The 23,915-nt window shown below is 38.9% G+C and overlaps 1 protein-coding gene across 3 annotated transcripts; it reads right to left on the bottom strand.

Annotated features, from left to right (window-relative positions):
• Positions 1 to 436: 436 nt before the first annotated feature.
• clk4a (CDC-like kinase 4a) lies at positions 437 to 23,272 on the bottom strand. Of its 3 annotated transcripts, XM_078550873.1 has the most exons (13): positions 23,157 to 23,272; positions 18,308 to 18,468; positions 17,976 to 18,228; positions 16,685 to 16,775; positions 16,104 to 16,170; positions 14,235 to 14,345; positions 12,085 to 12,251; positions 4,535 to 4,629; positions 4,302 to 4,431; positions 4,143 to 4,225; positions 3,561 to 3,640; positions 2,259 to 2,349; positions 437 to 917 (listed from the first exon to the last, which is right to left on the bottom strand). In XM_078550873.1, the coding sequence occupies exons 2-13, from the start codon at positions 18,466 to 18,468 to the stop codon at positions 789 to 791; spliced, it is 1,458 nt and encodes a 485-aa protein (XP_078406999.1). In that variant the 5' UTR covers positions 23,157 to 23,272; the 3' UTR covers positions 437 to 788. The 3 variants fall into 3 exon arrangements, with proteins under 3 accessions (XP_078406999.1, XP_078407000.1, XP_078407001.1); XM_078550874.1 differs by lacking the exon at positions 16,685 to 16,775 and having other exon boundaries at positions 23,157 to 23,257; XM_078550875.1 differs by lacking the exons at positions 16,685 to 16,775; positions 17,976 to 18,228 and having other exon boundaries at positions 23,157 to 23,257.
• Positions 23,273 to 23,915: the final 643 nt, after the last annotated feature.

The raw sequence follows: 23,915 nt of genomic DNA, 5'->3' as shown, positions 1-23,915 counted from the left end.
TTACCATTAATAGATGCAAACTTTAGCTGCAACACTGCCCACAGCAAGGGCTTTGTACTGAATCTTCAAGATTATAGATTTGGAAGATGACTTTGAAATTCCTGCTCTATCTTCTGGTTACAAAAAAACCTATTTGAATGTTCAGAAGTTTTGCTCATTATTTACATTTACATGTAAAAGAAAATCAACCAGCCTTTTTCAAACGGAAACAGAATTTCTAAATAAAGGATCGTTTGTTATATGTACACTTTGAACAGGGAAACAGCACTGAAATGTAAAGTTGCAAACTTACAGCTCAGATTTTAAATAAACCCATCTGATAGATGATTATCTAGTGCATCACTGGAACTGAGCCATGAGCTGAGACTATTTCAGCCTCATTAATACTCAGTTTATTTTTGTAAACATAAACAAGTTCTCATTTCATTCAATATACCTGGATACAATAAAATCACAACTTTACTGCACAATGTCAATATTTACATAAGTTGAGGTAGTATAATACAAAAATCAGTTTTAGAAAATGTTTACCAACTTTCCAAGAATTGTAGTATCATAAAGCAATAGTGGTTCAAAAAAATTAGCACATGCCCACATGACAACACCAAAAAATGGCATCTTAGTAAAATTTTACTACACAATATGGACATAATTTTACATACACTTCAATTTCAAAATTTATGATTTGAATACAGACTGACACAGTCTAGTTATTCTCCAATGGAGAACTTGGAATTCATTTACATGTACAAAATGGTTCATTTTGTAAGCCATGGTCTCGCTCGCTCTCAATGTGAAAAAAATGGATGTCGTAATGCTTGATCTAGCCGTATTCTTTTCGAAGGTTCATATGTCATCATCTTTTCAATCAGGTCAAAGAGTTCCTGATGTTCAGAGATCTGAGAAGTCATGTACTCCTGAAAAGAATATACGTAAATTACAGAAAAGTAGAATTTCAATATACACTTTACCACCCCAGTCTCCTCTTCAAGTAATGGAAGGTTCATTAACAGCGCTATGAAGGCACACTTACTCGGCAACAATCTGCTGCCTGATGCTCAGTTTGTTTCTTTCAAGGCCACTTAACTGCTTATCTCATTACAGTCTTGGTTCAAACATGGACAAAAGAGTTAAATTCCAGAAGTGAGATGGAAGTGACATCAAGGCAGCATTTGACCAAGTCTGGCATCAAAGAACTCAAGTAAAATTGAAGTCAATGGGAATTGAAGGAACACTCTCCACTGGTTGGAGTCATACCTAGCACAAAAATGATGGTTGTGGTTGTTGGAGGTCAATCATCTGACCCCAGCACATTGTTGCAGGAGTTCCTCAGGGTGGTGTGTTAGGCCCTAGCATCTTCAGCTGCTTCAATGACCAAGCCTCAATCACAAGTTCAGAAGTGGGCATGTTTACAGATGATTGCAATGTCGATTACTATTCATAATCCCCCAGATACTGAACAAGTCTGTGCCTGCATGCAGCAAGGTCTGGACAGAATTCAGGCTTGGGCTGTTAAATGGCAACAGGTATTCATGCCACACAAGTGCCAGGCAATGACCATCACCAATATGAGAGAATCTAATAATTTATGCACCCACCCCTCCCTATGATATTCAACAGCATTTCCACAGCTGAATCACACACCATCAACATACTGAGGGTTACCATTGACCAGAAACTTAACTGGACTAACCATATCAATATTGCAACTATAAAGGCAAGTAAAAAGCTGGGAATTCCGTGAGCAAGTCACCTCCTGGCTCCCCAAAGCACAAGTCAGGGGCATGATGGAATACTCTGCACCCACCTGAATGAGTACAGCTCTAATAACATTCAAGAAGCTCTACACCATTCAGGATAAGGCAGCCCATTTGATCAGCACCCTACCCACCATTTTAAACATTCACTGCCTTCATTACCAATGCACAGTAGCTTGGGCTGTTCAAAACCCGTGACATTTACCAAAGGCAGCAGTCACATGGGAACACCACCCGCATCACTGGCATGTTCCTCTCCAAGGCACACAGCATCCTGTCTTGGAACTATATCTCTGTTCTTTCGCAGCCACTGGGTCAAAATCCTGGAACTCCCTCTCTAACAGCACTGTGGGTGTACCTACACACACTGACTGCAGCGGTTCAAGGCAGCTCACCACCATTTCAAGTGTAACTAGGAATAGGTAATAAACGTTGGGCTTGTCAGTGATGCTCACATCCATGAACAAATTTAAAAACAGAAAATGTCATTAAAATTCCTACCTTCAAAGGTTTGCAGCGTTTCCTAACGTATCTACCGGCAGAACTGTTTTCATCCCAATCTAGTCGCTCATGGTGAAAATACTTGCATTTCCTGAAAACAAGATGCCACTGGTATGTCACTCATGATCTTGCACATGAAAATTAAGCATGCTCGTTAATATGACATTGCAAATTTGTAAAAGGTGAAATCAATGGCAAGGATAGTTTTAAGACTTCAACCAAGTCTTATCACATGCAGAATAAGCTACAGATACACCTGCAGTATCTACATTCAGCAACTAAATGTAGATATGTACATTTAGTAAATAGTAATTATGAAGAGTGAGGTATTGATTGTTGGAAGCCTGACACATTTGGACATCATGTTTAAAAACGTTTCCAAGCAAACTATTGAAAAATCTTGAGATTCTGCTTGCGCACACCACACAGAAATATGTCCCAACTACCCAAGCCCAAAGAGCTTAGGTCCAGATTGGCAGAGCCATAGCTTAAGGATATCTAGTATCATACCAATAAAGAGCATTTGTGCACTTAACTGTTCCTTGTCCAGCTGGGAGCACCCCATCAGAAAACAATGGCTTGCACCATTACCTGGAGCAGAATGGTGAAAATACCCAGCTGCCAGCAAGACCAACTCTGAGGTTCCTTGAATGATCCTTTAATCATCGACAATGTCTCAGGCTTATGTGAGCATGTCTGGTTCAAATGGAAAATTACCAGGTTTGATATTTTGGTGAAAGGTCACAGACCTGAGGCATTAACTGTTTTTCTCTCCCCAGATGCTGCCTGATCTGCTATTTCTGACATTTTGTGGTTTATATTTTAACTCAAAAAGATTAGGAGTGAAAGACGCTGTTTACATTAACATGAGGAAAAACAAGGAAATATTTCAAGCAATAAAATTTGGAAAGAAGCCTAAGATCATTAGAAAAAGTATTTGAAGTTATTACCATTACAAGGGCCTCAATCAACCATCTTCACTCCACCACACCCAATATCAAGGTTTGGTCATACCTTTATCAAACAATTAAGTTATTTTCAAATTTGTAGAGTGAATTTCTCAAGATTACTTTGCCAATTAAGTTCACAATCTTAAGAATATACAGCATGGATGTAAAGCATCAAAGAGAAATCAGATACAAAAGAAGAAATTCATACTTGTTAGTAAATTGCTTTGCACAATGAAACAAAGTCAAAAACTTTAATCAGAGAACAAAACCAAAAATATAGATTTGGTGTAAGTGACTAGAAGGGGCAAGTGACTGGAATGACAAGTAGACAAACATTTCTAAATATACTTACCGTGTTCTATTAATCATACTGGTTGGAATGGGTCCAAGTACTCTTTCCATCATAGCAAGATGCTCCCGGCTGTCATGTGTCTGAACAAGAAAAATGTGATAAGTAAGATGGCATCCCAGTGACAGTCGTTAGAAGGAGTTTGAAGTTATACTTTCCACCATTGAGGAGGAATGGAATAAATGCAAAGTACATTTCTCTGAATTGAGAGCAATGCACACAATGTATAACACAGGCTAGATGCAATTTAGAGACCAACATACTTAAAGCACAAAACCAGGATAGTCCTCCCTACTGGGCCAGATTGATATTCCATCTCAAATAGATTGGAAATGGGCTAGTCTGAGAAATTTGGAATCTAGATTCAAATTTGCTTTAGATGGGCTGATACCGTCCAAAGTTATTTTGCTATTCTTTCTTGCAGAGACTATGAAACGAACTTAGATTTCAGAACATAAAGGAAGTGCTCACTACAAGACAAAAACATTTTACCTACACAGCAAACTAATTCTAAACAGGCAGATCAAAAACACTAGATAACCAGTCAACAGTTCTAAAAAGACGTAGAAAAATGTTAGTTCTTACCTGAAAAAGTGTCAAACCAAGGTAATATTCAATTAGTATACATCCTATGCTCCATACATCACATGGGTGTGACCATCCCAATTCTGAAAATATTATGGATAATATTAAAAACCAGTTCATAACATTTAGCAAAAAACCCCCAAATTATTCTGTACTAACCTAATATGACTTCAGGAGCTCTGTAATGTCTTGTAGATACTACAGTACTGTGGTGCTCATCATCAAATGTTGCACTACCAAGATCCACAACTTTGATGTCTGCATTTAGCACTGTTCTATCATCATGCTTCTATGAGATAAAAATTAATTTGCACAATTAAAACAGCTTATTCAGTTGTGAACAGATCTAAAAAAAAAAATAGATAAGCTTCACTGGAGAGAAGCCACCTTACCGTTTTACTGTTATACTCTATGCTGTAGTCAGAATTCACAAACAGGATGTTTTCAGGTTTTAGGTCTGTGTGAGTAAGCTTGTTCTGATGCAAAACTATTGAGAGAGAAAATTATGAACTTATTATTTGAACACGTTTATGAATCACTGTGGTTTAAGTTGAGAGTTACCAAATGACAAAGCAACAGCCTCAAAAGAATAAACTCAAATGAAATTATAAAAACTATACAGTCATTTAAAAGTAATTTTCAATTATTCAAAAATCAGGTTACTTATGGGGTGATAATACAAGTGAGAAACAGACTGAATATAGGTCAGAGGGAAAATGAAAAAACGGAATGAGAGGCAAAGAGAGTATGAGAAGAGACTGGCAGCAAACACAAGGGACTCCATAAGTATCCTATAAGCATATAAACAGTAAAAAGGTACTAAGAGGATGGGCGAGGCCAAATGGAAAACAAAAAAGGAGATCTACGAATGGAGATGGAGAACATGGCTGAGGTACTAAATTAGTACTTTGCACCTGTCTTTACCAAGCAGGATGATGCTGCCAAAGTCAGAGCAAAGAGGAGGTAGTGAGGCACTGGATAGGCAAAAATTTGATAAAGAGGACACATTATGCTGCCTGTACGTAAAGTTAAGTCACCAAGACTGATGGAACACCTGAGGATGCTGAGGGAAGTTAAGCAAAACTGCAGAGGCACTAGTTCATCAGCAATCCCTTGTACGGAGGATTATTATTTTCTTGTGGTTGACTGGGGTTTAAATGAGGTGTCAGCATTGGCTGAGGGACCATAAGCCATCTGCGAACCCAATCTTAAAACTCTCAGGCTTCTTCCCCAGTGAAAACATTGGTTGTTGGCTCGTAATGGTGGTGGCAAATTGTTGGCTTGAGCATGTGCCCTCCCTTTCACCATTCTGTGGCTACTCTGGAAAGTTGTGGCACCATTTTCATGATGGATTGCCCTTTTAGTAGGGATTGGGCATGTTTCTCCCTGTATTGATATTAAGAGAGCAAATACTCACGTAGGCTATGAGATTGTTTTTGAAATGTTTCTTTTGACCCCCATGTGAATGGGCTCCCTGGTATAGCTGAGAGAAATAGCTTAGGCGAAGTTGGCCCCATCCATCTCAGCTGATGAGATTATCATGGCCTCTATACTTGGCATATCTGCATCTTGGAGCCACTCACGCTTGTTCTTTTGTCCTCGCGCTTGATTCTTAAGATTCTAAGACAGCGTTGATGTTGCTGCAGGGCTTGGTATGACATTTTTAAATTGTCCCAAGCTTCAGCACCATAGAAAAGCATAGGGAGAACCACTTCCCAAAAAACTTAGTTTAATGTCAAGTCTGCTATTACGATTCTCAAACACTTGAGTATGCATAATTTACCACTGGCTGGCCTAGCACATTGGATTTAGGGGATTCGTCAGTGCCAGCTTTCTGGGATAGATAGCTTCCAAGATATGGGAAGTGAGACATTTCCCAACACTTGTGAAGGTGTTGGATTTGATACTTTTGGTGTGGGCTGGTAGAGCAATTTATCTTCCTGGTTTTTGGGCAAATCCAATGCTCTCATAGGTTTTGGCAAATACATCTAGTTTTTCTAGTATCGTTTATCTTTGAGATATATATTAATGACATCTCAGTTCTCAATACTTCCACAAGTTGTGTCACCTGAAAATTTTTGAAACTGAGCTCAGTACACCCAAGCCTACATCATATATATTAATGGCCTAGACTCAGATGTGCAGAGCTCAATTTCAAAAATTTGCAAATGACACAAAACCTAGGAGTATTGTGAACTGTGAGGAGGATAGTATTAGTTTTCAAGAGGACACAGGCTGGTGAAATGGAGCAGTCTTGTGGCAGTTGAAATTTAATGAAGATTAAGTGCGAAGTGGTACATTCTGGTAAGAGCAAGGAGAGGAAACAAAGGTCACAATTTGAAAAAGGGGGAGCAGCAGTGAGGCATGTTCACAAATTATTGAAGGTGGCCAGACAAGTTAAGAAATTGGTCAAAACGCCATAAGGCAGCAGTTACCTAACTGTGGGTCGTGATCGAAAGAGTAATGGGGTCATGCTGGGGCAAGCAAACTGCAACAATTCCGAAACCAAGGCTGGTGACTGGCTCACTGCTGCAATGCGCTGCCTTCGTTAGGCGGGGCTCCCTTGGGGATTTCAGCAAATGTTAGTGTCAGGGTGGGGAGAGATCACAGGAGCAGCAGACAGCAATCAAACAGCGAGAAAGAAGAGAACCTACAGTTAGCGGACCAGAGAGTATGTGAACGGAGGTGAAGCTGTGATTGGCGAGTTGGGGTAAGGAGGCAAGGCTGGAAAAGCCACCCTAGAAAGTTCCAGAGCTCCTGCTTCACTTGATCTTCCTGTACCCTGCAGCTCAACAGCCTAACAGTCACTTTGATTGTTAACAGCATATTACTTTTAATACCATGGACAAATTGTTATGCAGATCTTGTACCTCCAGCAGTGAGCCTCCTGACTCCATTGCAAATGAGAAACAAGGTACGAACTGTGTTCATCAATATAATGAGGCTTTCCTCGAGTATGGTTCATGAGTGATTTTGCCAAATAAATCATAATGCCTTATTTGTCTCCAAGTGCTGTCTAGCAAAAGCACGAAGCCAAATAGGCTTCAACGACACCTGGAGACTTCACATGAAATATGTCAGGCAACCATGATCATTTTCCAATGTTAAAAAGATCAGCTTTTGCAGCAAGAAAATCAGTTTAAGAGGGCCCTCGGTTTGAACAGGCAAAGAAGCCTCACATAGAAACAGAAAATAGGAGCAGGTCAATCAGCCGTGCGAGCCTGCTCCGACATCCAATATGATCCTCTATCTCAACATCATACTCCCGTGCTCTCCCCATGCCCTTTGATGCGTTTGGAGTCCAGAAATCTATTTTCTTAAATATATTCAGTGACTTGACCCCCACAGCCTTTGGTTGTAGAGAATTACACAGGTTCACCACCCTCTGAGTGAAGATGTTTCTCCTCATCTCAGTCCTAAGTGGTCTACCCCATATCCTGAGACTGTAACCTCTTGTTCTAGACCTCCCAGCCAGAGAAAATATCATCCCTGCATCCAGTCTGTCCATCCCTGTCAGAATTTTATGCATTTCAGTGAGATCCTCTCTCATTCTTCTAAACTCCAGTGAACACAAGCCTAGTCAGCCCAATCTCTCCTCTTACAACGATCCCGCCATCCCAGGAATCAGTCTGGTGAACCTTCACTGCACTCCCTTTATGGCAATTATATCCTTTCTTAGGTAAGGGGACGAAAACTGCATGCAATACTCCAGGTGTAGTCTTTTCAATGCCCTGTACAGCTACAGTAAGACATCCTTGCTCCTGTACTCAAGTCCTCTCGCAATGAAGGACAACATACCATTTGCCTTCTTAGAATCTTGCTGCACCCGCAAGCTTGTTTTCAGTGATTAGTGTACAAGGACACCCAGGTCCCTTTGTACATCAACATTTCCCAATCTATCACCATTTAAATAATATTCTACCATTCTGTTTTTCCTACCAAAGCGGATAACTTCACACTTGTCCACGTTATACTGCATCTGCCATATATTTGCCCACTCACTCAACCTGTCTAAATCACCTTGAAGCCTCTTAACACCCTCCTCACCAAGTTTTGTGTCGTCAGCAAATCTGGAAATATTACATCTGGTTCCCTCATCTAAATCAGTTGATATATATTGTGAATAGCTGGGGCCCAAACACTGATCCCTGCAATACCCCACTAGTCACTGCTTGCCACTCTGAAAACATCCGTATATTCCTACCCTGTTTTCTGTCTGCTAACCAATTCTTAATCCATGCCAATATATTACCCCCAATCCCACATGCTTTAATTTTACACACTAATATCTTGTGGGACTTTTATCAAAAGCTTTCTGAAAATCCAAATACACCTCATCCACTGGTTCTCCCTTATCTATTCTGCTAGTTATATCTCAAAAGCACTCCAGAAGGTTTGTCAAACATGATTTCCCTTTCATAAATTCATGTTGACTTTGTCTAATTCTGTGGATATTTCCTAAGTGTCCTGTTATCACATCCTTTATAGTAGACTCTAGCAATTTCCCTATGTTAGGCTAACCGATCTGTAATTTGCAGTTTTCTCCCTCCCTCCCTCTTTTTAAACAGTGGGGTTACATTTGCCACCCTCCAACTTGCCAGAACTGTTCCAGAATCTACAGAATTTTAGATGATGACAACCAATGCATCCACTATTTCCATGGCCACCTCCTTTAGTGCCCTGGGATGTAGATTATCAGGTTCTGGGGACTTATCGGCTTTCCATCCAATTAATTTCTGAAGCATTATTGTTTTAGTAATACTAATTTCCTTCAATTCCTTCTTCTCACTAGGCCCTTGGTTCCCTAGCACTTCTAGTAAGCTATTTGTGCGTTCCTCTGTGTAGACAGAAATAAAGTTGTTTTAACTGCTCTGCGATTTCCTTGTTCTCCATTATAAATTCTCCGGTTCCGCCTGTAAGGGACCTAGATTTGTCTTCACTAATCTTTTTCTTTGAATGCAGAAATTTTGATTTTACTTGCTGCAATTGATATGATTAAAATATTTGGGGAGAGAGGGAAATAAGCATTGCTTCTCTCAAACACTATGAAGCAAAGAACTGAGGCAATGGCAGCGGAGCAGGAAACCACACCAGTGTGAAGCTGGATTTAGTACATCAAATCTCATGTTCGATTCATCAATCAGCTACAAATGTCAGAGAGATTAGGGGCGCAGTATCACCCACACAGCCATGTTTTGAGAGACTGTGCCAGCATGCATGCCCATGTGTCTCATTAGATCTAGTGAGTACAGAAAACAACATTTTTACAAAGTACTTAAAAAAAGATATTTTCATATGTATATCATGCGTTCTATGTTTATCTTTAATATGCAAACTAATTAAATACTGAATGCTACTATTTTGATATATGTCAACATCTGGGGTCATGCTAATTTTAAAGTATTAAATGGGGTCACACTGGTAAATGGTTTGGGAAGCACTGGCATTCGAGATCCTGGGCTTTAAAAGTAAAGGCATAGAGCACAAAAGCAAGGAAGTCATGATGAACATTTATAAAACTGGTTCAGCCTCAACTGGAGTATTCCAATTCTGGGTCCTGCATTTTAGAAAGAATATGAAGGCTTTGGAGAGATGAATAAGATAATTCAGGAAAATGGTTTCCACAATGAGGGATTTCAGTTGCATGGATAGATTGGAGAATTTGGGGTTGTTCCCCTTAGAGAAGGTTGAGGGGAGATTTAATAGAAGTGTTTTCAAAATCAAGAGGGGTCTAGGCAGAGCAGACAAAAACTCTTCCCTTTCGCAGAGGGTCAGAAACCAGACGACACTGAGTTAAGGAAGCTGGCAAAAGAGGCAAAGGAGTGATGACGAAAAGCATTTTTGTGGAAAAAAAGCAAGTGTTTGGATCTGGACTGCGTTGCCCGAGTGTGGCGGAGACTGATACAAGCGGGACTTTCAAAAGCAGACTGAATAAGCACCTAAAGAGGAAAAGAAAATTACAGGGCTATGGAAAGAAGGGCAGAAAAAAAGGGATTAGCTGAGCTGCTTTTGCAGAGAGCTCAAAAGGACACAATGGGCTGAATGGCCTCCTTCTGTGCTGTAACCAATGATTCTAGATGGTGGAGACTTATTAAAAGCGCATATTTCTGTGGTATATCCATTTTCAACTGCATTAATTAAATTGCACCAGGTTAGCACTCCACATAAAAAAGTTTTTCAATTGTGCGGCTGCGTGGAAGATTTTAAATTTGCAATCATGTAAACAAGAGAAACTTGAACCATAACTTCACTTCAGGAAACTGGTGCAATTTGTGCCTAGATTGTCAGAATTGTTACAGTGCAGGAGGCCATTTGGTCAGTTTCTGTGTTTAATAGGTGGATATCCATTTACCAAATCAGGCAGCAGCAGACATTTTATGAATCACAACTGTTTTGTTAAACTATAGTTCAGAACAAATACCAATTTCTACTCTTCCCTTCTGAATCCTCCCCCTGTCCAGAAGCTAACCAACTCCTGGGGAAAAACCCAGCTCTCTATGCACAGGCTTCAATGAACATTACCTGCTCTCAGTTTACTCTGAAGCTTGTCCAGGTTTACTCTTAAAGGGACCTGCACTTCTAACATTATCAGTCTGCATCAGCTCGCTTGATAAGCAATTCCCTCAATGCCACTCTCTGGCCTTCGCACCGTAACCCTGCACATTCTCTCTTTTCAGATAACAGTCTAATGTCCTTTTGAATGCTTTGACTGAACCTGCCTTTACACACTCAGGAAGTGCATTCCAGACCTTGACCACCTGCTGCATGAGAGAGTTTTTTCTCATCTTGCTTTTGCTTCTATTGCCAATTACTTTAAATCCGTGTCCTCTTGTTCTTGATTTTTTTCAGGAGTGGGAACACAGTTTCCCCCTATCTACTCTGTCCAGAGTTAATTCTCAATTGTGGCCAAAGCAGAAACACTACATGCAGATTGTGATCTGAACATTTTCCAAGAAATGTTACTTTTTACATCACGTGTATTCTGAGAATAAATTGTCCACTCTTATTTGAACTAATCTGGTTAAATAAGCAATACAATACCACGCCCCATTTATGTTACAAATAAAGGTAATTTAGAGATTTGGACTAATAAACTAGCAATTATGAATTCAAAACTTCCCATGGCTGTTTGAAAATTTGAATTTCATTTAAAAAAAACTTTGGAAAGATAAAAAGCTAGCATCAGTAAATGACTGTAGTAAGACCCAACTGGCTGACGTGTTTTTGAGAAAGAAATCCACCATCTTGTTGGGGGCCTGGCTTTTATGCAGCCCCAATTCCAAATTCCCTTTATTTGGCCTTGCCACTTAGGCGTACCAAAGTGCAACAACCATGGACTACAGTAGTCCAAGAAGTTAGTTCACCGCTAGCTTCTCAGGGCAACGAAAGATGGACTTACCAGCAATGCTACATCCCAATAATTAATTTTAAAAAATTGTGTGTGCTAAATTCATACAATTTGCTTGATATGACTGGATAATTCATGTTTTCAGTACTAAATAACCTTGCAGTATCAGATCTATCAAATTTCATTCCAGACACTGTAGGTGCTGCTGTTGGTAGCAGACTTGAGACAGCCACTGAAATTGAAGATATCTGCTCTGGACAGTTGGAGAGCAACCTTTTTGAAGAATATTGAAATAAATGATTAAAAAAGCATATTTAGCTTCCCTAATTATACTTGGTACCTACATACATCAATTTGGTGTAATAAGTTTGCGAACAGCAAAAAAAACATCCTGTTCAAGACATTTTTAATTACATGACACAATGAGCATGTACACACTATCATTCAGTGAAAAGTTGTTATACACATAGGATAAGGACAAACACATGTACTGAATCAAATCTTCAAATCAAACATTTCACATGAAGAGCAACACAAAAAAATTCTGCACCTATAAGTTAATTATTTTTTGCATTTTGTATAAGTTTTACTCACAGTTCAGGGCATGACAAATTTGATAAGCCATGTGTCGGATATGATGCATTGGAAATGGCATAAAATTATTTTCCTTTAAAAAATCGTAGGTACTGAGTCCAAGGAGTTCAAACCCAATACAAATATGTCCATGATGGTCAAACCAATCCAGTATTTGTACACATCCACTGCAAATTAGAATAACCCATATTACCAGAAATAATGCACTAACAAAACAAAAAGTAGAACAAAATTACTTAAATTTTAAATGGCACTCTCTAAAGAATTACCATCCTACAAACTGAACCTGGTATGAATTTCAGACTCAGATGCACTTGGAGGAGATTAAAAGCACTATGGCACCACCAATACAGCAGCGCAGGGAAATCCAAAGACATTTTTTTTTTACAAGTAATAAGCACAGAAATCATACTGTAACAAAATATCCTTCCTTCCCCGCTTTTGAAATGCAAATAAGATAGGGAAAACAGCAGGGACTTCTAAATCTTTATACAATATTTAGGCGTGTTGTTTAACCATGAAGGCTAAGACGACTGGAACATGGATCGCGGGCTATACTGAAACAGCCAATCTTGGGCAGAGTAACTAAGGGGGGGGGATCAAAGCTTGGGTTGATTAATGTGGCGGATAGTGCTCCCAATCACTATCCAATACACAAATGACCATAGGTAGAGTCAGGCTTATACTCCCACTACTACTGCATTAGTAGTACACCACTCATTTTTCAGGTTCACGTGAAAAATGAATACATAAGGTAAAGGTACATTAGTTTGCACTCATGGAATGGAACCCTTGTTTTGAATCACTAATTAAATGGAAGGAGGAACAGAAAGCTGGTAGAGGTAAAGCTAAAGGCTACTTCAAAAGTGCAATGTGTTTCACCAAATCCAAACCATTTAATACTAATGGTGGACAATTCCACAAAAATTATAATTTAATTCACCATCATATTATAACTCAGGACAGCTGAATGTGAGCATGTACTAAAAGCTATCAGATTTATACACAATAGCAAAATAACTACTGTCTGAAAAACGTTTAAACCTGTAAGCATCAACCAAAACTTCAGGATACTCAGCTAGATAAAATGTTTCACTTAAGTTGCAAAACTGCAGAGAAATGTAGCTGCGCATTCTATGCTCTTCTTGCCGTTGGTTAACTTATCCTGCTTTATTAAGGGGCAAAATTCCATCAACGGGAGAGATAACTTATGATGCTAGTGAAGAAGCCTACAATTTCTTCAATGAAGCTTAAATTACATTTGCTTCCTTTAAGCATAGTTCATATAAGCAGCTAAAATGTGCACCAGCAAATGCAACAGCTTTTATTGCTTGAAAGACAGCTGGGACACAAAGGTAGACTTACCACCACAAAGCTAAGCAGTCAACCAGCACTTTAATAACAAACTGAATTCTTGTTAGTAAATGGGCTAGATTGATTTTGTTTACTATGGCAAGGAGAGAGGTAACTTTCTTCAATTCAGCTTTTGTCATTATTTAAAAATAATTTGATTGGAGCTATGCAGAGAAAAATAATTTGCAAACATCAGGTTCAAATTGAAAGAACAAAAACAAGAGAAGAGAAACTCTAAATAGGACAAGTTAATAAAGTTGCTTTCTTGCTCACCTGGCCGTGCAAGTACAAGTATCAAGTAATGTCAGAAGAGAGATTAGGTCATTATTACACTGCTATATGCAAGAGCATGCTGTGAGAAAACTGGCCATTGCATTACACAACTGCACTTCAAAATGCACTTCACTGGCTAAGTAACTTGCCATGGCTCCTTCAACAGCACCTTCCAAACATGTAACCTCTACCATCTTTAAGGGCAAGGGCAGCAGATGCACCTCCAAGCTCTCCTTCAAACCACATGCCATCTTGACTTGGGAACTATATCAGCGTTCTTTCATTGTGCTTGGATCAAAATCCTGAAACTCCTTTCCCAGCAGCACGATAGGTGTATGTGTACGAGATGGATTGCACTGGTTCAAGACGGTGGCTCATTACAACCCTCTCAAGGACAATTAGAATGTGCAACAAATGCTGGCCTTGGCAGCAATACCCACATCCCATGAAAGAATAAAAAAAGTATAGAATTTACATGTGGAAGCCCAGGAAACAATGTTAACCTTAATGCTATTTTTACTTACGATGCATTAGCACCCCTTTTGCTCAGTTCTTCAAGGACACGTACTTCTGAGTGTGCTGCTTCACGGTACCTAGCAATATTCTTTATGATCTTCATTGCAATATATTCACTCCTGAAAGAACAGTAATGTAGCTTAAATGTTAATATGTTCTGAAATAACGTTGTTCAGTTAACAATATTTGAAAAGTCTCAGCTCAGTCTACTTACAAACATGTTATCAGTTATCACTTGAATGACCCATGGGATACATACGGTACCAAAAAATGGTCAAATTTTAAGTATAGATTGCTTTCATATTTCCTGGAATCCAACTGCCAACAAATTAAGCAATTAACATATCTCCCGATTTTTTTTTCAATCTAAGTAGATCCCATTTTTAAATCTCTTGAAGCAACATATTTGAAAGTAGCTTGCCAATAATTCTCCCCTTTCATAAATGCCTCTTCCTTTAACAGCACCGCACATGAAACACTGGCTGCAATATTAAGTGGGCAAGGGGCTGAGAAGAGGAGAGATCGTGTTAGATGCTGTAATCATTTGAAAGTTTAAAAGTGACAAAAGGAAGTTTAAAACAAAATATTAATCTTTAAAGGATGGAGGGGGAGATGAGAAATAGGTAATGGAAAGAAAATAACTTGCATTCATGCAACATCTTTCATGACCTCAGATCATCAGAAGGCCATTACAACGAATGAATTAACCTTTAAGTGCCGTCAGTGTTATGATGTGGGCTAAAATGGCTGCCAATTTGCACGCAGCAATGCCACACAAAGAACAATGATATAAACACTTAATCTTTTTTTAAACTGACGTTACATAACATGTTATCTTGTGTCACTCAGGAGGCTGGGCGGAGCCTCAATTTAACATTTCACAAAACTGGTCACACCCCCGCACTGAATTAATCACTGTGGTGACTTTCCACTTAATGCACCTGCTTGCTTTAAGTCGTTTTATTTAAAATCTAGTTACTTTCAGTTGGCAAACTGGGTATTTACTAAAGAAAATAAACCCTTTTTTGCTGTACACTATGTTAACACTCCTAAATATATCAAAGAATACTTTTTTTAAATGCAAGAAAGCTTAAAGTTTATGGGCGATTTTACACAAGATTATGCAAATGAGTTTGAGGAGAAAGTTGAGCCACAAAATCAATTCAGAAAACTAGTAAAATTTGCACCCAGACTGCTTACTGCGCCCAAATTGCAACAGTGCTAAAATTATATATATCAACCTCCTTTCACACTCCTTCCAAATTAAGGTCCCCGACTTCATCTGGGTGGTCCTATTCTCTTTATTCTTTTACTTTCTGAATGTTTAGTAAAGCCCTTATCATTTCCTTTTAGCTGTTGTTTTTCATATGCTCGTGGCCCTTTTAGTCATCTTTTTCCACTATTCATTTACTGATATTCCCACTGCTCATTTATTGATTGGATTCACCTGTTGGTCTATAAATGTATTAATTCATTGGTGCCTACTTTTCCATTCGCTGCTGCCCACTGCTCTAAATTTACTATGCTTCACCATATTTATTAATTCATTTGCATCTAGCTAGCTGTGCTACAATATTCATCAACTGCCTTTCTTTATTGTTAAGTGAGTCATAATACAGGTGGTTTCTGTTGCATTCTCAGGTTGGTTTCTTATTGTGATTGTATGCCGTCAAAAAAGGGCTCTTTCTGTTCAACTATACGTTCTCCAGTTTATGTCGATACTCTTCACCTTTCATTTCAACAGTGACTTCTGTTGTTCACTGTTTTAGGATGCTTGGGGAACAGAAAATCTTTCAGCACTGCAGAGTCTGAACTTCCCATATCAGGGTGATAATAGATAGATACTAACAAACCAAGTCATTGGTAAAAGTACTTACTTTTTTAGGTCGAAGCACTCTACAACCTTTCCAAAAGCTCCTTCTCCTAGGCTACAAATTATTTCATCTGAATGGAAAGAAAAACTCTTTAAGAACTTGCACACAAAAAATTTACTGCCTTAAAAATACATAAGTCTCAGTAAAAGATTAAAACATCCTAAATGATTAACACTTTAAATTTAATACAGCTTTATACTAAAAATATGGTCAAGTTTAAAATTTTACTTTGATAAAGGGCATTCCTGATACTAAGATCCTATACTTTCAAAATAAGTAACCCATGAATCAATTAAGTGGAAAACATCACCACCCCACTATTCACCAAAAGCTAGAGAAACCTTATTTTGAAGGTTTCCTGAACTATGCGTTTTCAGCATAAGATTAATAGGCTAACTTCAGTAACACAAAGAATGGCATACTTTCTAAAATTACATGTATGTTTCAAATATGAAAAACAGGTTTTAGAATAGAGTCATGGACCCTCCCCCCCCCCGCCACATTATGTCTTCCTCCCTCCCATATATTCCCAAACTATGTCTTTAAAGTGTTCTGTAATAAGTTGTTACAAAAATATTCTATACATCTTGCTTTCAGTTTGTCTCCAGTGTGATATACCAGGTGACCCTCCTCATCATCCTCAACATTCTTGGTTCTCCTCTGGCGGTGACTCTTCTGTACACGATAAGCAGTCAGCAACATCATCCAGCCATTGAAAAAGGATAGTATTTCGGAACAGAACACACCATTCCCCAGGAGAGGATTCAGGTATTCATATACACGCCAATCCACGAAAGGCCACGGTAGGTTGACGGGTGCAAATTCAAATTCAATCCCCAGAAATTCACATGGCACACAGTGTATGTTACAGAAGAAAAACATGGCAAGGAACAGATTTTAAGATAAGATGCTTCTTTAAATTTTCAAAGCAACAAATGCATCAATACAAAATTCACCAAATCAAAGTTAATAAAAGACATCAAGATTTAAAGCATGTTGGGATTTACAAACAAAATATGGGGTAAAGCACCTTCTGAGGGGTCAAAGATATTGTGTATCTTTGAATGCAATATATGGTTGCAACTAGGTATTTATGATGGGGAGTAGAAAATTAAAAATTTAAGAATTTTGAATTGCAGGGCAAATTATGTCCTCTCTAAAATGGTCTAAAAAGCTAGGGAATGAAAACATGGTTAAGATGAATAATTAGATTTTCAAAAATCAAGGAGTCAATGGCCACTGTGGAAATCAGTTTCAACAGTCTGAAGGGCTGGCAGGAGGAATTGTAACTAAATTGTGTGGAAATAACATTGTTTTAGTAGCATGGAGGCAGAATAGGTTTAATTCTTAATATTGAATGACTGCATTCAACATCAGGCTGCCAGATTACATCAACACCGCAGTTATGATGCATGGATCATTAACACTGGTCGAACTGCCAGTGATTAGACAAGCCCTTCTCAGAATGATTGGCATGACATGAAAACTATTAAGTTCAAATGTGCTATTTTAACTGTCCAAGTACACTTTATAATTTCTTACTTTATTCCAAAGGACTCCTATTAGTAAAACTGTTGTAAAGCAAAGTCATTACATAACTGGTAATAGTCTTCAAATCTGGATTTTTCTAACATTAAACAGTCTTATCAAGACACTGCCACTGATAACTGTATTCGCAAATCTAAACATTATAACTGACACCACTTCCAAAATTTAATAGAAAATTCCTAGATTATCTTTCTAAAGTTTGACTCTCCAGATTTTAACACGTTTGGGATGCCTGCCCTACCCCAAAAATTATGCCTAATTTTTATGTAAAAACATAAGTATTCAAATACCCCCAAATCTGTCAATTTCAAATAAATTTGTTCTTACCGAGTGCGAATGATTACTTGAACCAGAGTGATGTTTTTTAGGCCTATGCCTTTCCCGGCTACTTTTTTGACTCCTTCCACTATCAGGTTTGCCTGACTTGCTGTAATTTTGATGACTATAGTAGTCGCGCTGGTGTCGACATTCTCTGTTGTGACAGCCATTCCTATATTCCATTTTGTACCCATCTCTGTATTCATGCTTTCCGTCATGGCAATCCATGTGCTCATTAACAGATTTTGTTTCCAAGTAATGGCTATAAAAAAAACTTACTAAATTACCAATCTTAACTATTGCTGGATAGGCTTCACACGTTATACGTTTGCTTTACTCACCTGTCAGAAGCCTTTGAGTGATGATGGCGCCTACGCCGTTTGTTTTCTCTTTCACTGCTACGGGATCGTTTTTTGCGTTTGTGATTGCTGTAGTAATCGCGGTGGTCCCAACTGTCTCCACTGCTCCAATCACAGCTTCTTGTACACTTCAAATGAGGCATCTATCGAATATATATTGTTTTGCATCAATTTTGTCTCTTTAATCTTGACAAATAGTTTTAGATGTAGCATTTAAGCTTTACAACGTTATACACAAATAATGTCAAAATAATTACATCTAATAATGGGGCTAATTTTTAGAATTTAAGATGATTAAAAATTAAGACTTTATAATTAGTTATTGTGGACAATTTATGCTAGCTATCTGCAATTCCCATGCATATTTTTCTGACATCTAGTTTTGGGATGAGCCAGAATTTCCTCCATTTAAAATGTTGGAAATACCAAAATCATCATTTTCAGCCCCCACTACAAACTCCTGACTCATGCTACTGATTTCATCTGACATCTCTGCTTCAGGTTTAAACCGACCATTCAATCCCCAGAGTTTCAATCCCCCATTGAGTTTCTGACCACACCCCCATACCTATCCATCCTCAGTCCAACCTAAAACCTTATCCAGACATGTCACCTTTAGATTTGACGAATGAAATGCTCTGCAGGCTAGCCTCCCATTCGCCATAAACATCAGCTCATCTAAAACTCTGCTGCCCATATACAATTGGGCACAATCCATCTCTCTGATGTCCTCAGGCTCCTATTCCCCAACACATCCAATTTAAAATTATCAATTGTTCAAATCCCTCATGACCACACATGTCTCTATCTCTCCAACCTTATGCTCTGAAGTGCCCTCCCTCTTTTCCTTCAACGCCCTCCATAAATCCCGTGACATTGTTTTTGATTACTGCTGACAGTTCGCAAGGGGGCCCCCGTTGCCCAAACTGTTTCCCTCCTCTTCATCTTGGCCATCATGTCTTTTTATTGGTTTCCCTCAGAGTTTGCTTTTAAATTTGAAAAAATAAATTAGAAAGACAAAGATTTGCATTTAAAAAGCACCTTTATTGATCTCAGGGCATCGCAAAGTACTATACAGTCAATTAAGTGCTTCTGAACTGTAGTCACTGTTGTAAGATAGGAAACGCAGCAGCCAATTTGCACACAAGCTCCCACCAACAGAAATGCAATAATAACGAAACTGTTAACCAAAGGGTTGCTTGAGCACAGGAATAGACCAGCTTGCAAACAGCAAGGGGGATAATTAGTCAGGCGCCACTCTGCACTAATGTGGCGCCTTGCAAAATTATCTAGGTACGGTTTATTTATTTTACTTAATTAAAATTGATGCATGTCACATACCAAAAACATCCAGTATTTGTGCAGCCAGATTTAAGCCACTAGTGTACAGAGGAAAAATGCTATTTGTCTCCTTCCCTTCTATACACAATGTAAGCAATAATTAGCAATTTTATTTCAAGTTGGAAAGTGTGTGAAGTAAGCTGATCTCAAAATTTAACACTAAGATAAAAGCAAAAAACTGCAGATGCTGGAAATCCAAAACAAAAACAAAAATACCTGGAAAAACTCAGCAGGTCTGGCAGCATCTGCGGATAGGAGCACAGTTAATGACCCTTCCATTCGGACTCGAAAAGTTAACTGTGCTCCTATCCGCAGATGCTGCCAGAGACCTGCTGAGTTTTTCCAGGTATTTTTGTTTTTGTTCAAAATTTAACACTCCCTACATCTCCCTCTCCTCCCCCACCTGCTTGTTACACTGTCTAAATTTACATAGCACAATGCAAAATCAGAAATAGGTGTGTCAAAACAGCTTCTTTTAATTAGACAAATCCACAGGCATTTTATTTTAAACTAATGAACTTGCGGTAGCACTCTAACCTCGCAGCCAAAACATTTGGTTCAATTGCCATTTGAAACTTGAGCACAATCTAGAGAAACACTTAATTGCAGCCCAGTTTCCATTGCTTCATTGGGCAAATTTGTAACATGGCATATAACATTATAACATTGATAAAATTACAAATAATTCCAGTTAGCAGCCTTTGAGTGGGTGCAAAGCAGAATGTATTTTTACAGATTTGTATAACTGCACCCATTAGTTTAAAACTACATTGACCATTTCAATGGGAAGAGAAAAAGGTGCTTTTTGAAATAATGTATTTATTAAAGATTGAGATGACAGTTCAAATATCAGTAATGTATGCCAGCTTTCCTGAAATTCATAGGCAGGAACATGAGAAAAATCTGGAGGCAGTATTAGAGATACTATGTCTTCATTTAAATTATAGAAGAAATGAAAGCCTAAGGGAAGACAAGTCTGTGAACTACTGAGTACATAGCAGGGAGCACTTAAAACACTATTACCACCAATTTGAAATTGACACCATTCAAAGCAGGGGATTTCTCCGTGTTCTGGCATTTCACATTTATACCTCAACTCAAACAAAAATAAAATCCCATGCCTGTTTGTGGGGCCTTGTTATGTAGAAAGTGGCTGCAGGGTATGCATATGTTACATAAAATACTTCACTAGCTAAGATGCATTTTAGGGCATCCTGGGGATGGATAAAGCATTACATAGGAATTACTTATTCCAATAAAGAATTTATTTTGATAAATGTTTAAAATGAACTGAATGAAGTGTTGGAAACCAAAGTTGTCAGTACAACTGACTGAAAGGTACCAATACAGCCTGGAAAATCAGATGCTGTATAAACTCAAACTGCACAATCCAGGTTCAACTCTAAACATCAGCACTGTGCAAAAATAACATGTCTGAACCCAGGCTTTTGGTACAAGTTGAAGCTTTCAAGTAAAATTTTAATGATATTTAAATAAACAGAAATTCAGTCCAGTGGTTAAATTTAATCAAATCCTGTCAGAAAACACATTGAGTAACGCAAGTAATCAGGTGTCAGCCTTGGCTTAGTGGCCTTAATTCAGAAGACTGTGGATTCAAGCCCCATTTCAGAGGCCATAATCTTGGTTAACACGTTAGTGTAGTACTGAGGGAGTGCTAAACTATCAGTGTTGTCTTACAAGTGAGACTTCTGCCCTCAGGTGAATGTAAGAGTCCATGGCACTTTGCTAATGCAGGACTCTCCCAGCCTCCTGAGTAGCATTTATCCCTCAACTAACATCAGTAAAACACATCATTTGATCAAGTATCTCACTGCTGTGCACAAATTAATTTTTCCCATATTACAGTGATGATTAAATTTCAAAAAAAATATTTGATTGGCTGTGAAGCACTTTGGGACGTCCTGCAGTCAGTAAAAGGCACTTGCATAAATGCACTTTCTTTTACTAATCGGGCCACTAGGCTCCCACTGCAGTGTTACATGTGATATACTCGAACTATAAAATGGCAGCTATTGCGCATCTCACAGGCCGTGACAGGGAAGTGAGAGATGATTAACAACGAAAAAACACCACCTACAGGCATAAATGTTTTCTCCTTATACAGAATTGAATATAAAAGATAAAAGCAAAAAACTGCGGATGCTGGAAATCCAAAACAAAAACAGAAACAAAAATACCTGGAAAAACTCAGCAGGTCTGGCAGCATCGGCGGAGGAGAGCACAGTTGACCCTTCAACAGAACTAAGTAAAAATAGGAAAGGGGTGAAAAATAAGCTGGTTACACCCCTTTCCTATTTTTACTTAGTTCTGTTGAAGGGTCATGAGGACTCGAAATGTCAACTGTGCTCTCCTCCGCCGATGCTGCCAGACCTGCTGGGTTTTTCCAGGTATTTCTGTTTCTATTTTTGTTTTGAATATAAAAGAGTTTTCCAATATATGCAATGTGCTTCTTATTCGGGCATCATCATTCTGCAACATGGGCATGCAGACCAGTTGCATAATTCTAACAGGAGCCAGAATTTCATAAGCTCAGGATCACCATATACACAGCATCATTAATGCACTCAAGTGGAAACTTCAATTATGCTGGCTCTCCGTGGACAAAGCCATAATGAATAGCAAAAATAAAGAACACCAACACAACTTCTGTACCAGACTGGGGATAACGCTCGTATCGAAAGACTAATGATGCCTATTGGAAGATGCTTTTTGGAAATTGTACAAATTACCAATAAATGCAAGCAGGTCGTGCGGTACGCAACTCGAAAGGGCTAAAAAAATTAATTTAATGTTCTTGATATTACTGTATTTCGGACCCTTAATTTCCAAGGAGAGTAAAATCGTACCTACTATTCGTCCTCACCTTGCAATAATGGTTGCCCTATCCAACAGGAACTGGTTTAATTTAGCTTTCAGTATACCTCGACAGTGAAGCCAATAAATAATAACTGCTAAAAAGATCGCCCAAAACAAGATCCAAATTAACCTTGTAACGAGCTTTCGGGGGAAGAGAGGGGAATGGACATATTCAAACAAAATATATCCGCGTAGATTATTTTTTTTAAAAAAAACACTGAAGCGGAAATATTTTCCGGCTCGACTCAAAGGAAAACCTTTCGCAAGGCAGGCGCCCGGCGCCATTTTGTTGAGGTGTTTTCGGTCTCGAAGTATCTGGCGGTTTATATATTTTTAAATAATGAAACCGATGATATATTGACCGCCACATCCCTCTGGTTACCGAGCCTTCACTACGATACCAACAATCTGCCGGGGGTTATCAGGTTACACGGTGAAGAAATGGCATCGAATAAACCGAAGAAAACCCAGCCAGTGGCCCGGTCTTTAAAAAAATGTCTTCGTACTTTGCATACAACACATTTTGTTAAAATCGCAACACATTCCCCTCCAACACCTCCCCCCCAAGAGCTGCTTGTTCTACCCATTACAAACCTGTTTCCAGCGTTCTTACCTCAACACAGCTTCAAACCACACAGACTAAAGTCACAAAATGAAAACTCCGCTCCTGCACAAAATGGTGGACAGAGCTTCACCAACAATGAACGCTGACGTCAGCCTTTGGCGCATTTCCGGTCACGGGGTTGGGAGGGGAGGGGGCGGGGCTCAGGCCAGAGCAGCTCAGCTGACGAATACGTGGCTGAATGTCATTACAGAGCAGCAACATAATTCCCCATCCATCCACCCTTAAGAACCGTAGAGTGCCCCGCAACTGTATCTGATTGTTTCTTCAATTATGACAAATTTCTTTTGTCTCCATTCCAAGTGAACAAGCTCCTGATATCAAGCCTAATGTTGCCTTTTGCCAGTTTGAAACTGTTCCTGACGTCCTGTTCTTACTGTTACCATGAAGTAATATTCCAGTAATTTGTGAGCCACACCATTTGCGATCATAAGTCTGCGAGGTAACCTCTCATAAAGCCCTCCCAACCTCCCTTAATTTCTCCATCCATGTAGACCAACCCATATTCACCATATGCCAACCCCTTCACCTTGCCACCTCCATCTGGCTTCACCCATCATGTCAATCACAAATAAGGCCTTCTCTGATTTTGTCCTTGTATTGCTTTTGCACCACATTCCCCATGCCCCTCCCAACTCTACTATCTTCTGTAGCATCCAGTGGAAAAAAGTCTCCCCCAATTGATGACAACTGCACTTTCAAAATCCCAACTGTCTAACTTTTGGCCTGCCATTCATCATGTTCCTGTAG

The sequence above is a fragment of the Cetorhinus maximus genome, chromosome 10 (assembly GCF_964194155.1).
Source record: "Cetorhinus maximus chromosome 10, sCetMax3.hap1.1, whole genome shotgun sequence".
In the NCBI taxonomy this organism is placed as follows: domain Eukaryota; kingdom Metazoa; phylum Chordata; class Chondrichthyes; order Lamniformes; family Cetorhinidae; genus Cetorhinus; species Cetorhinus maximus.
This window is presented reverse-complemented; position numbering and strand designations above follow the sequence as displayed.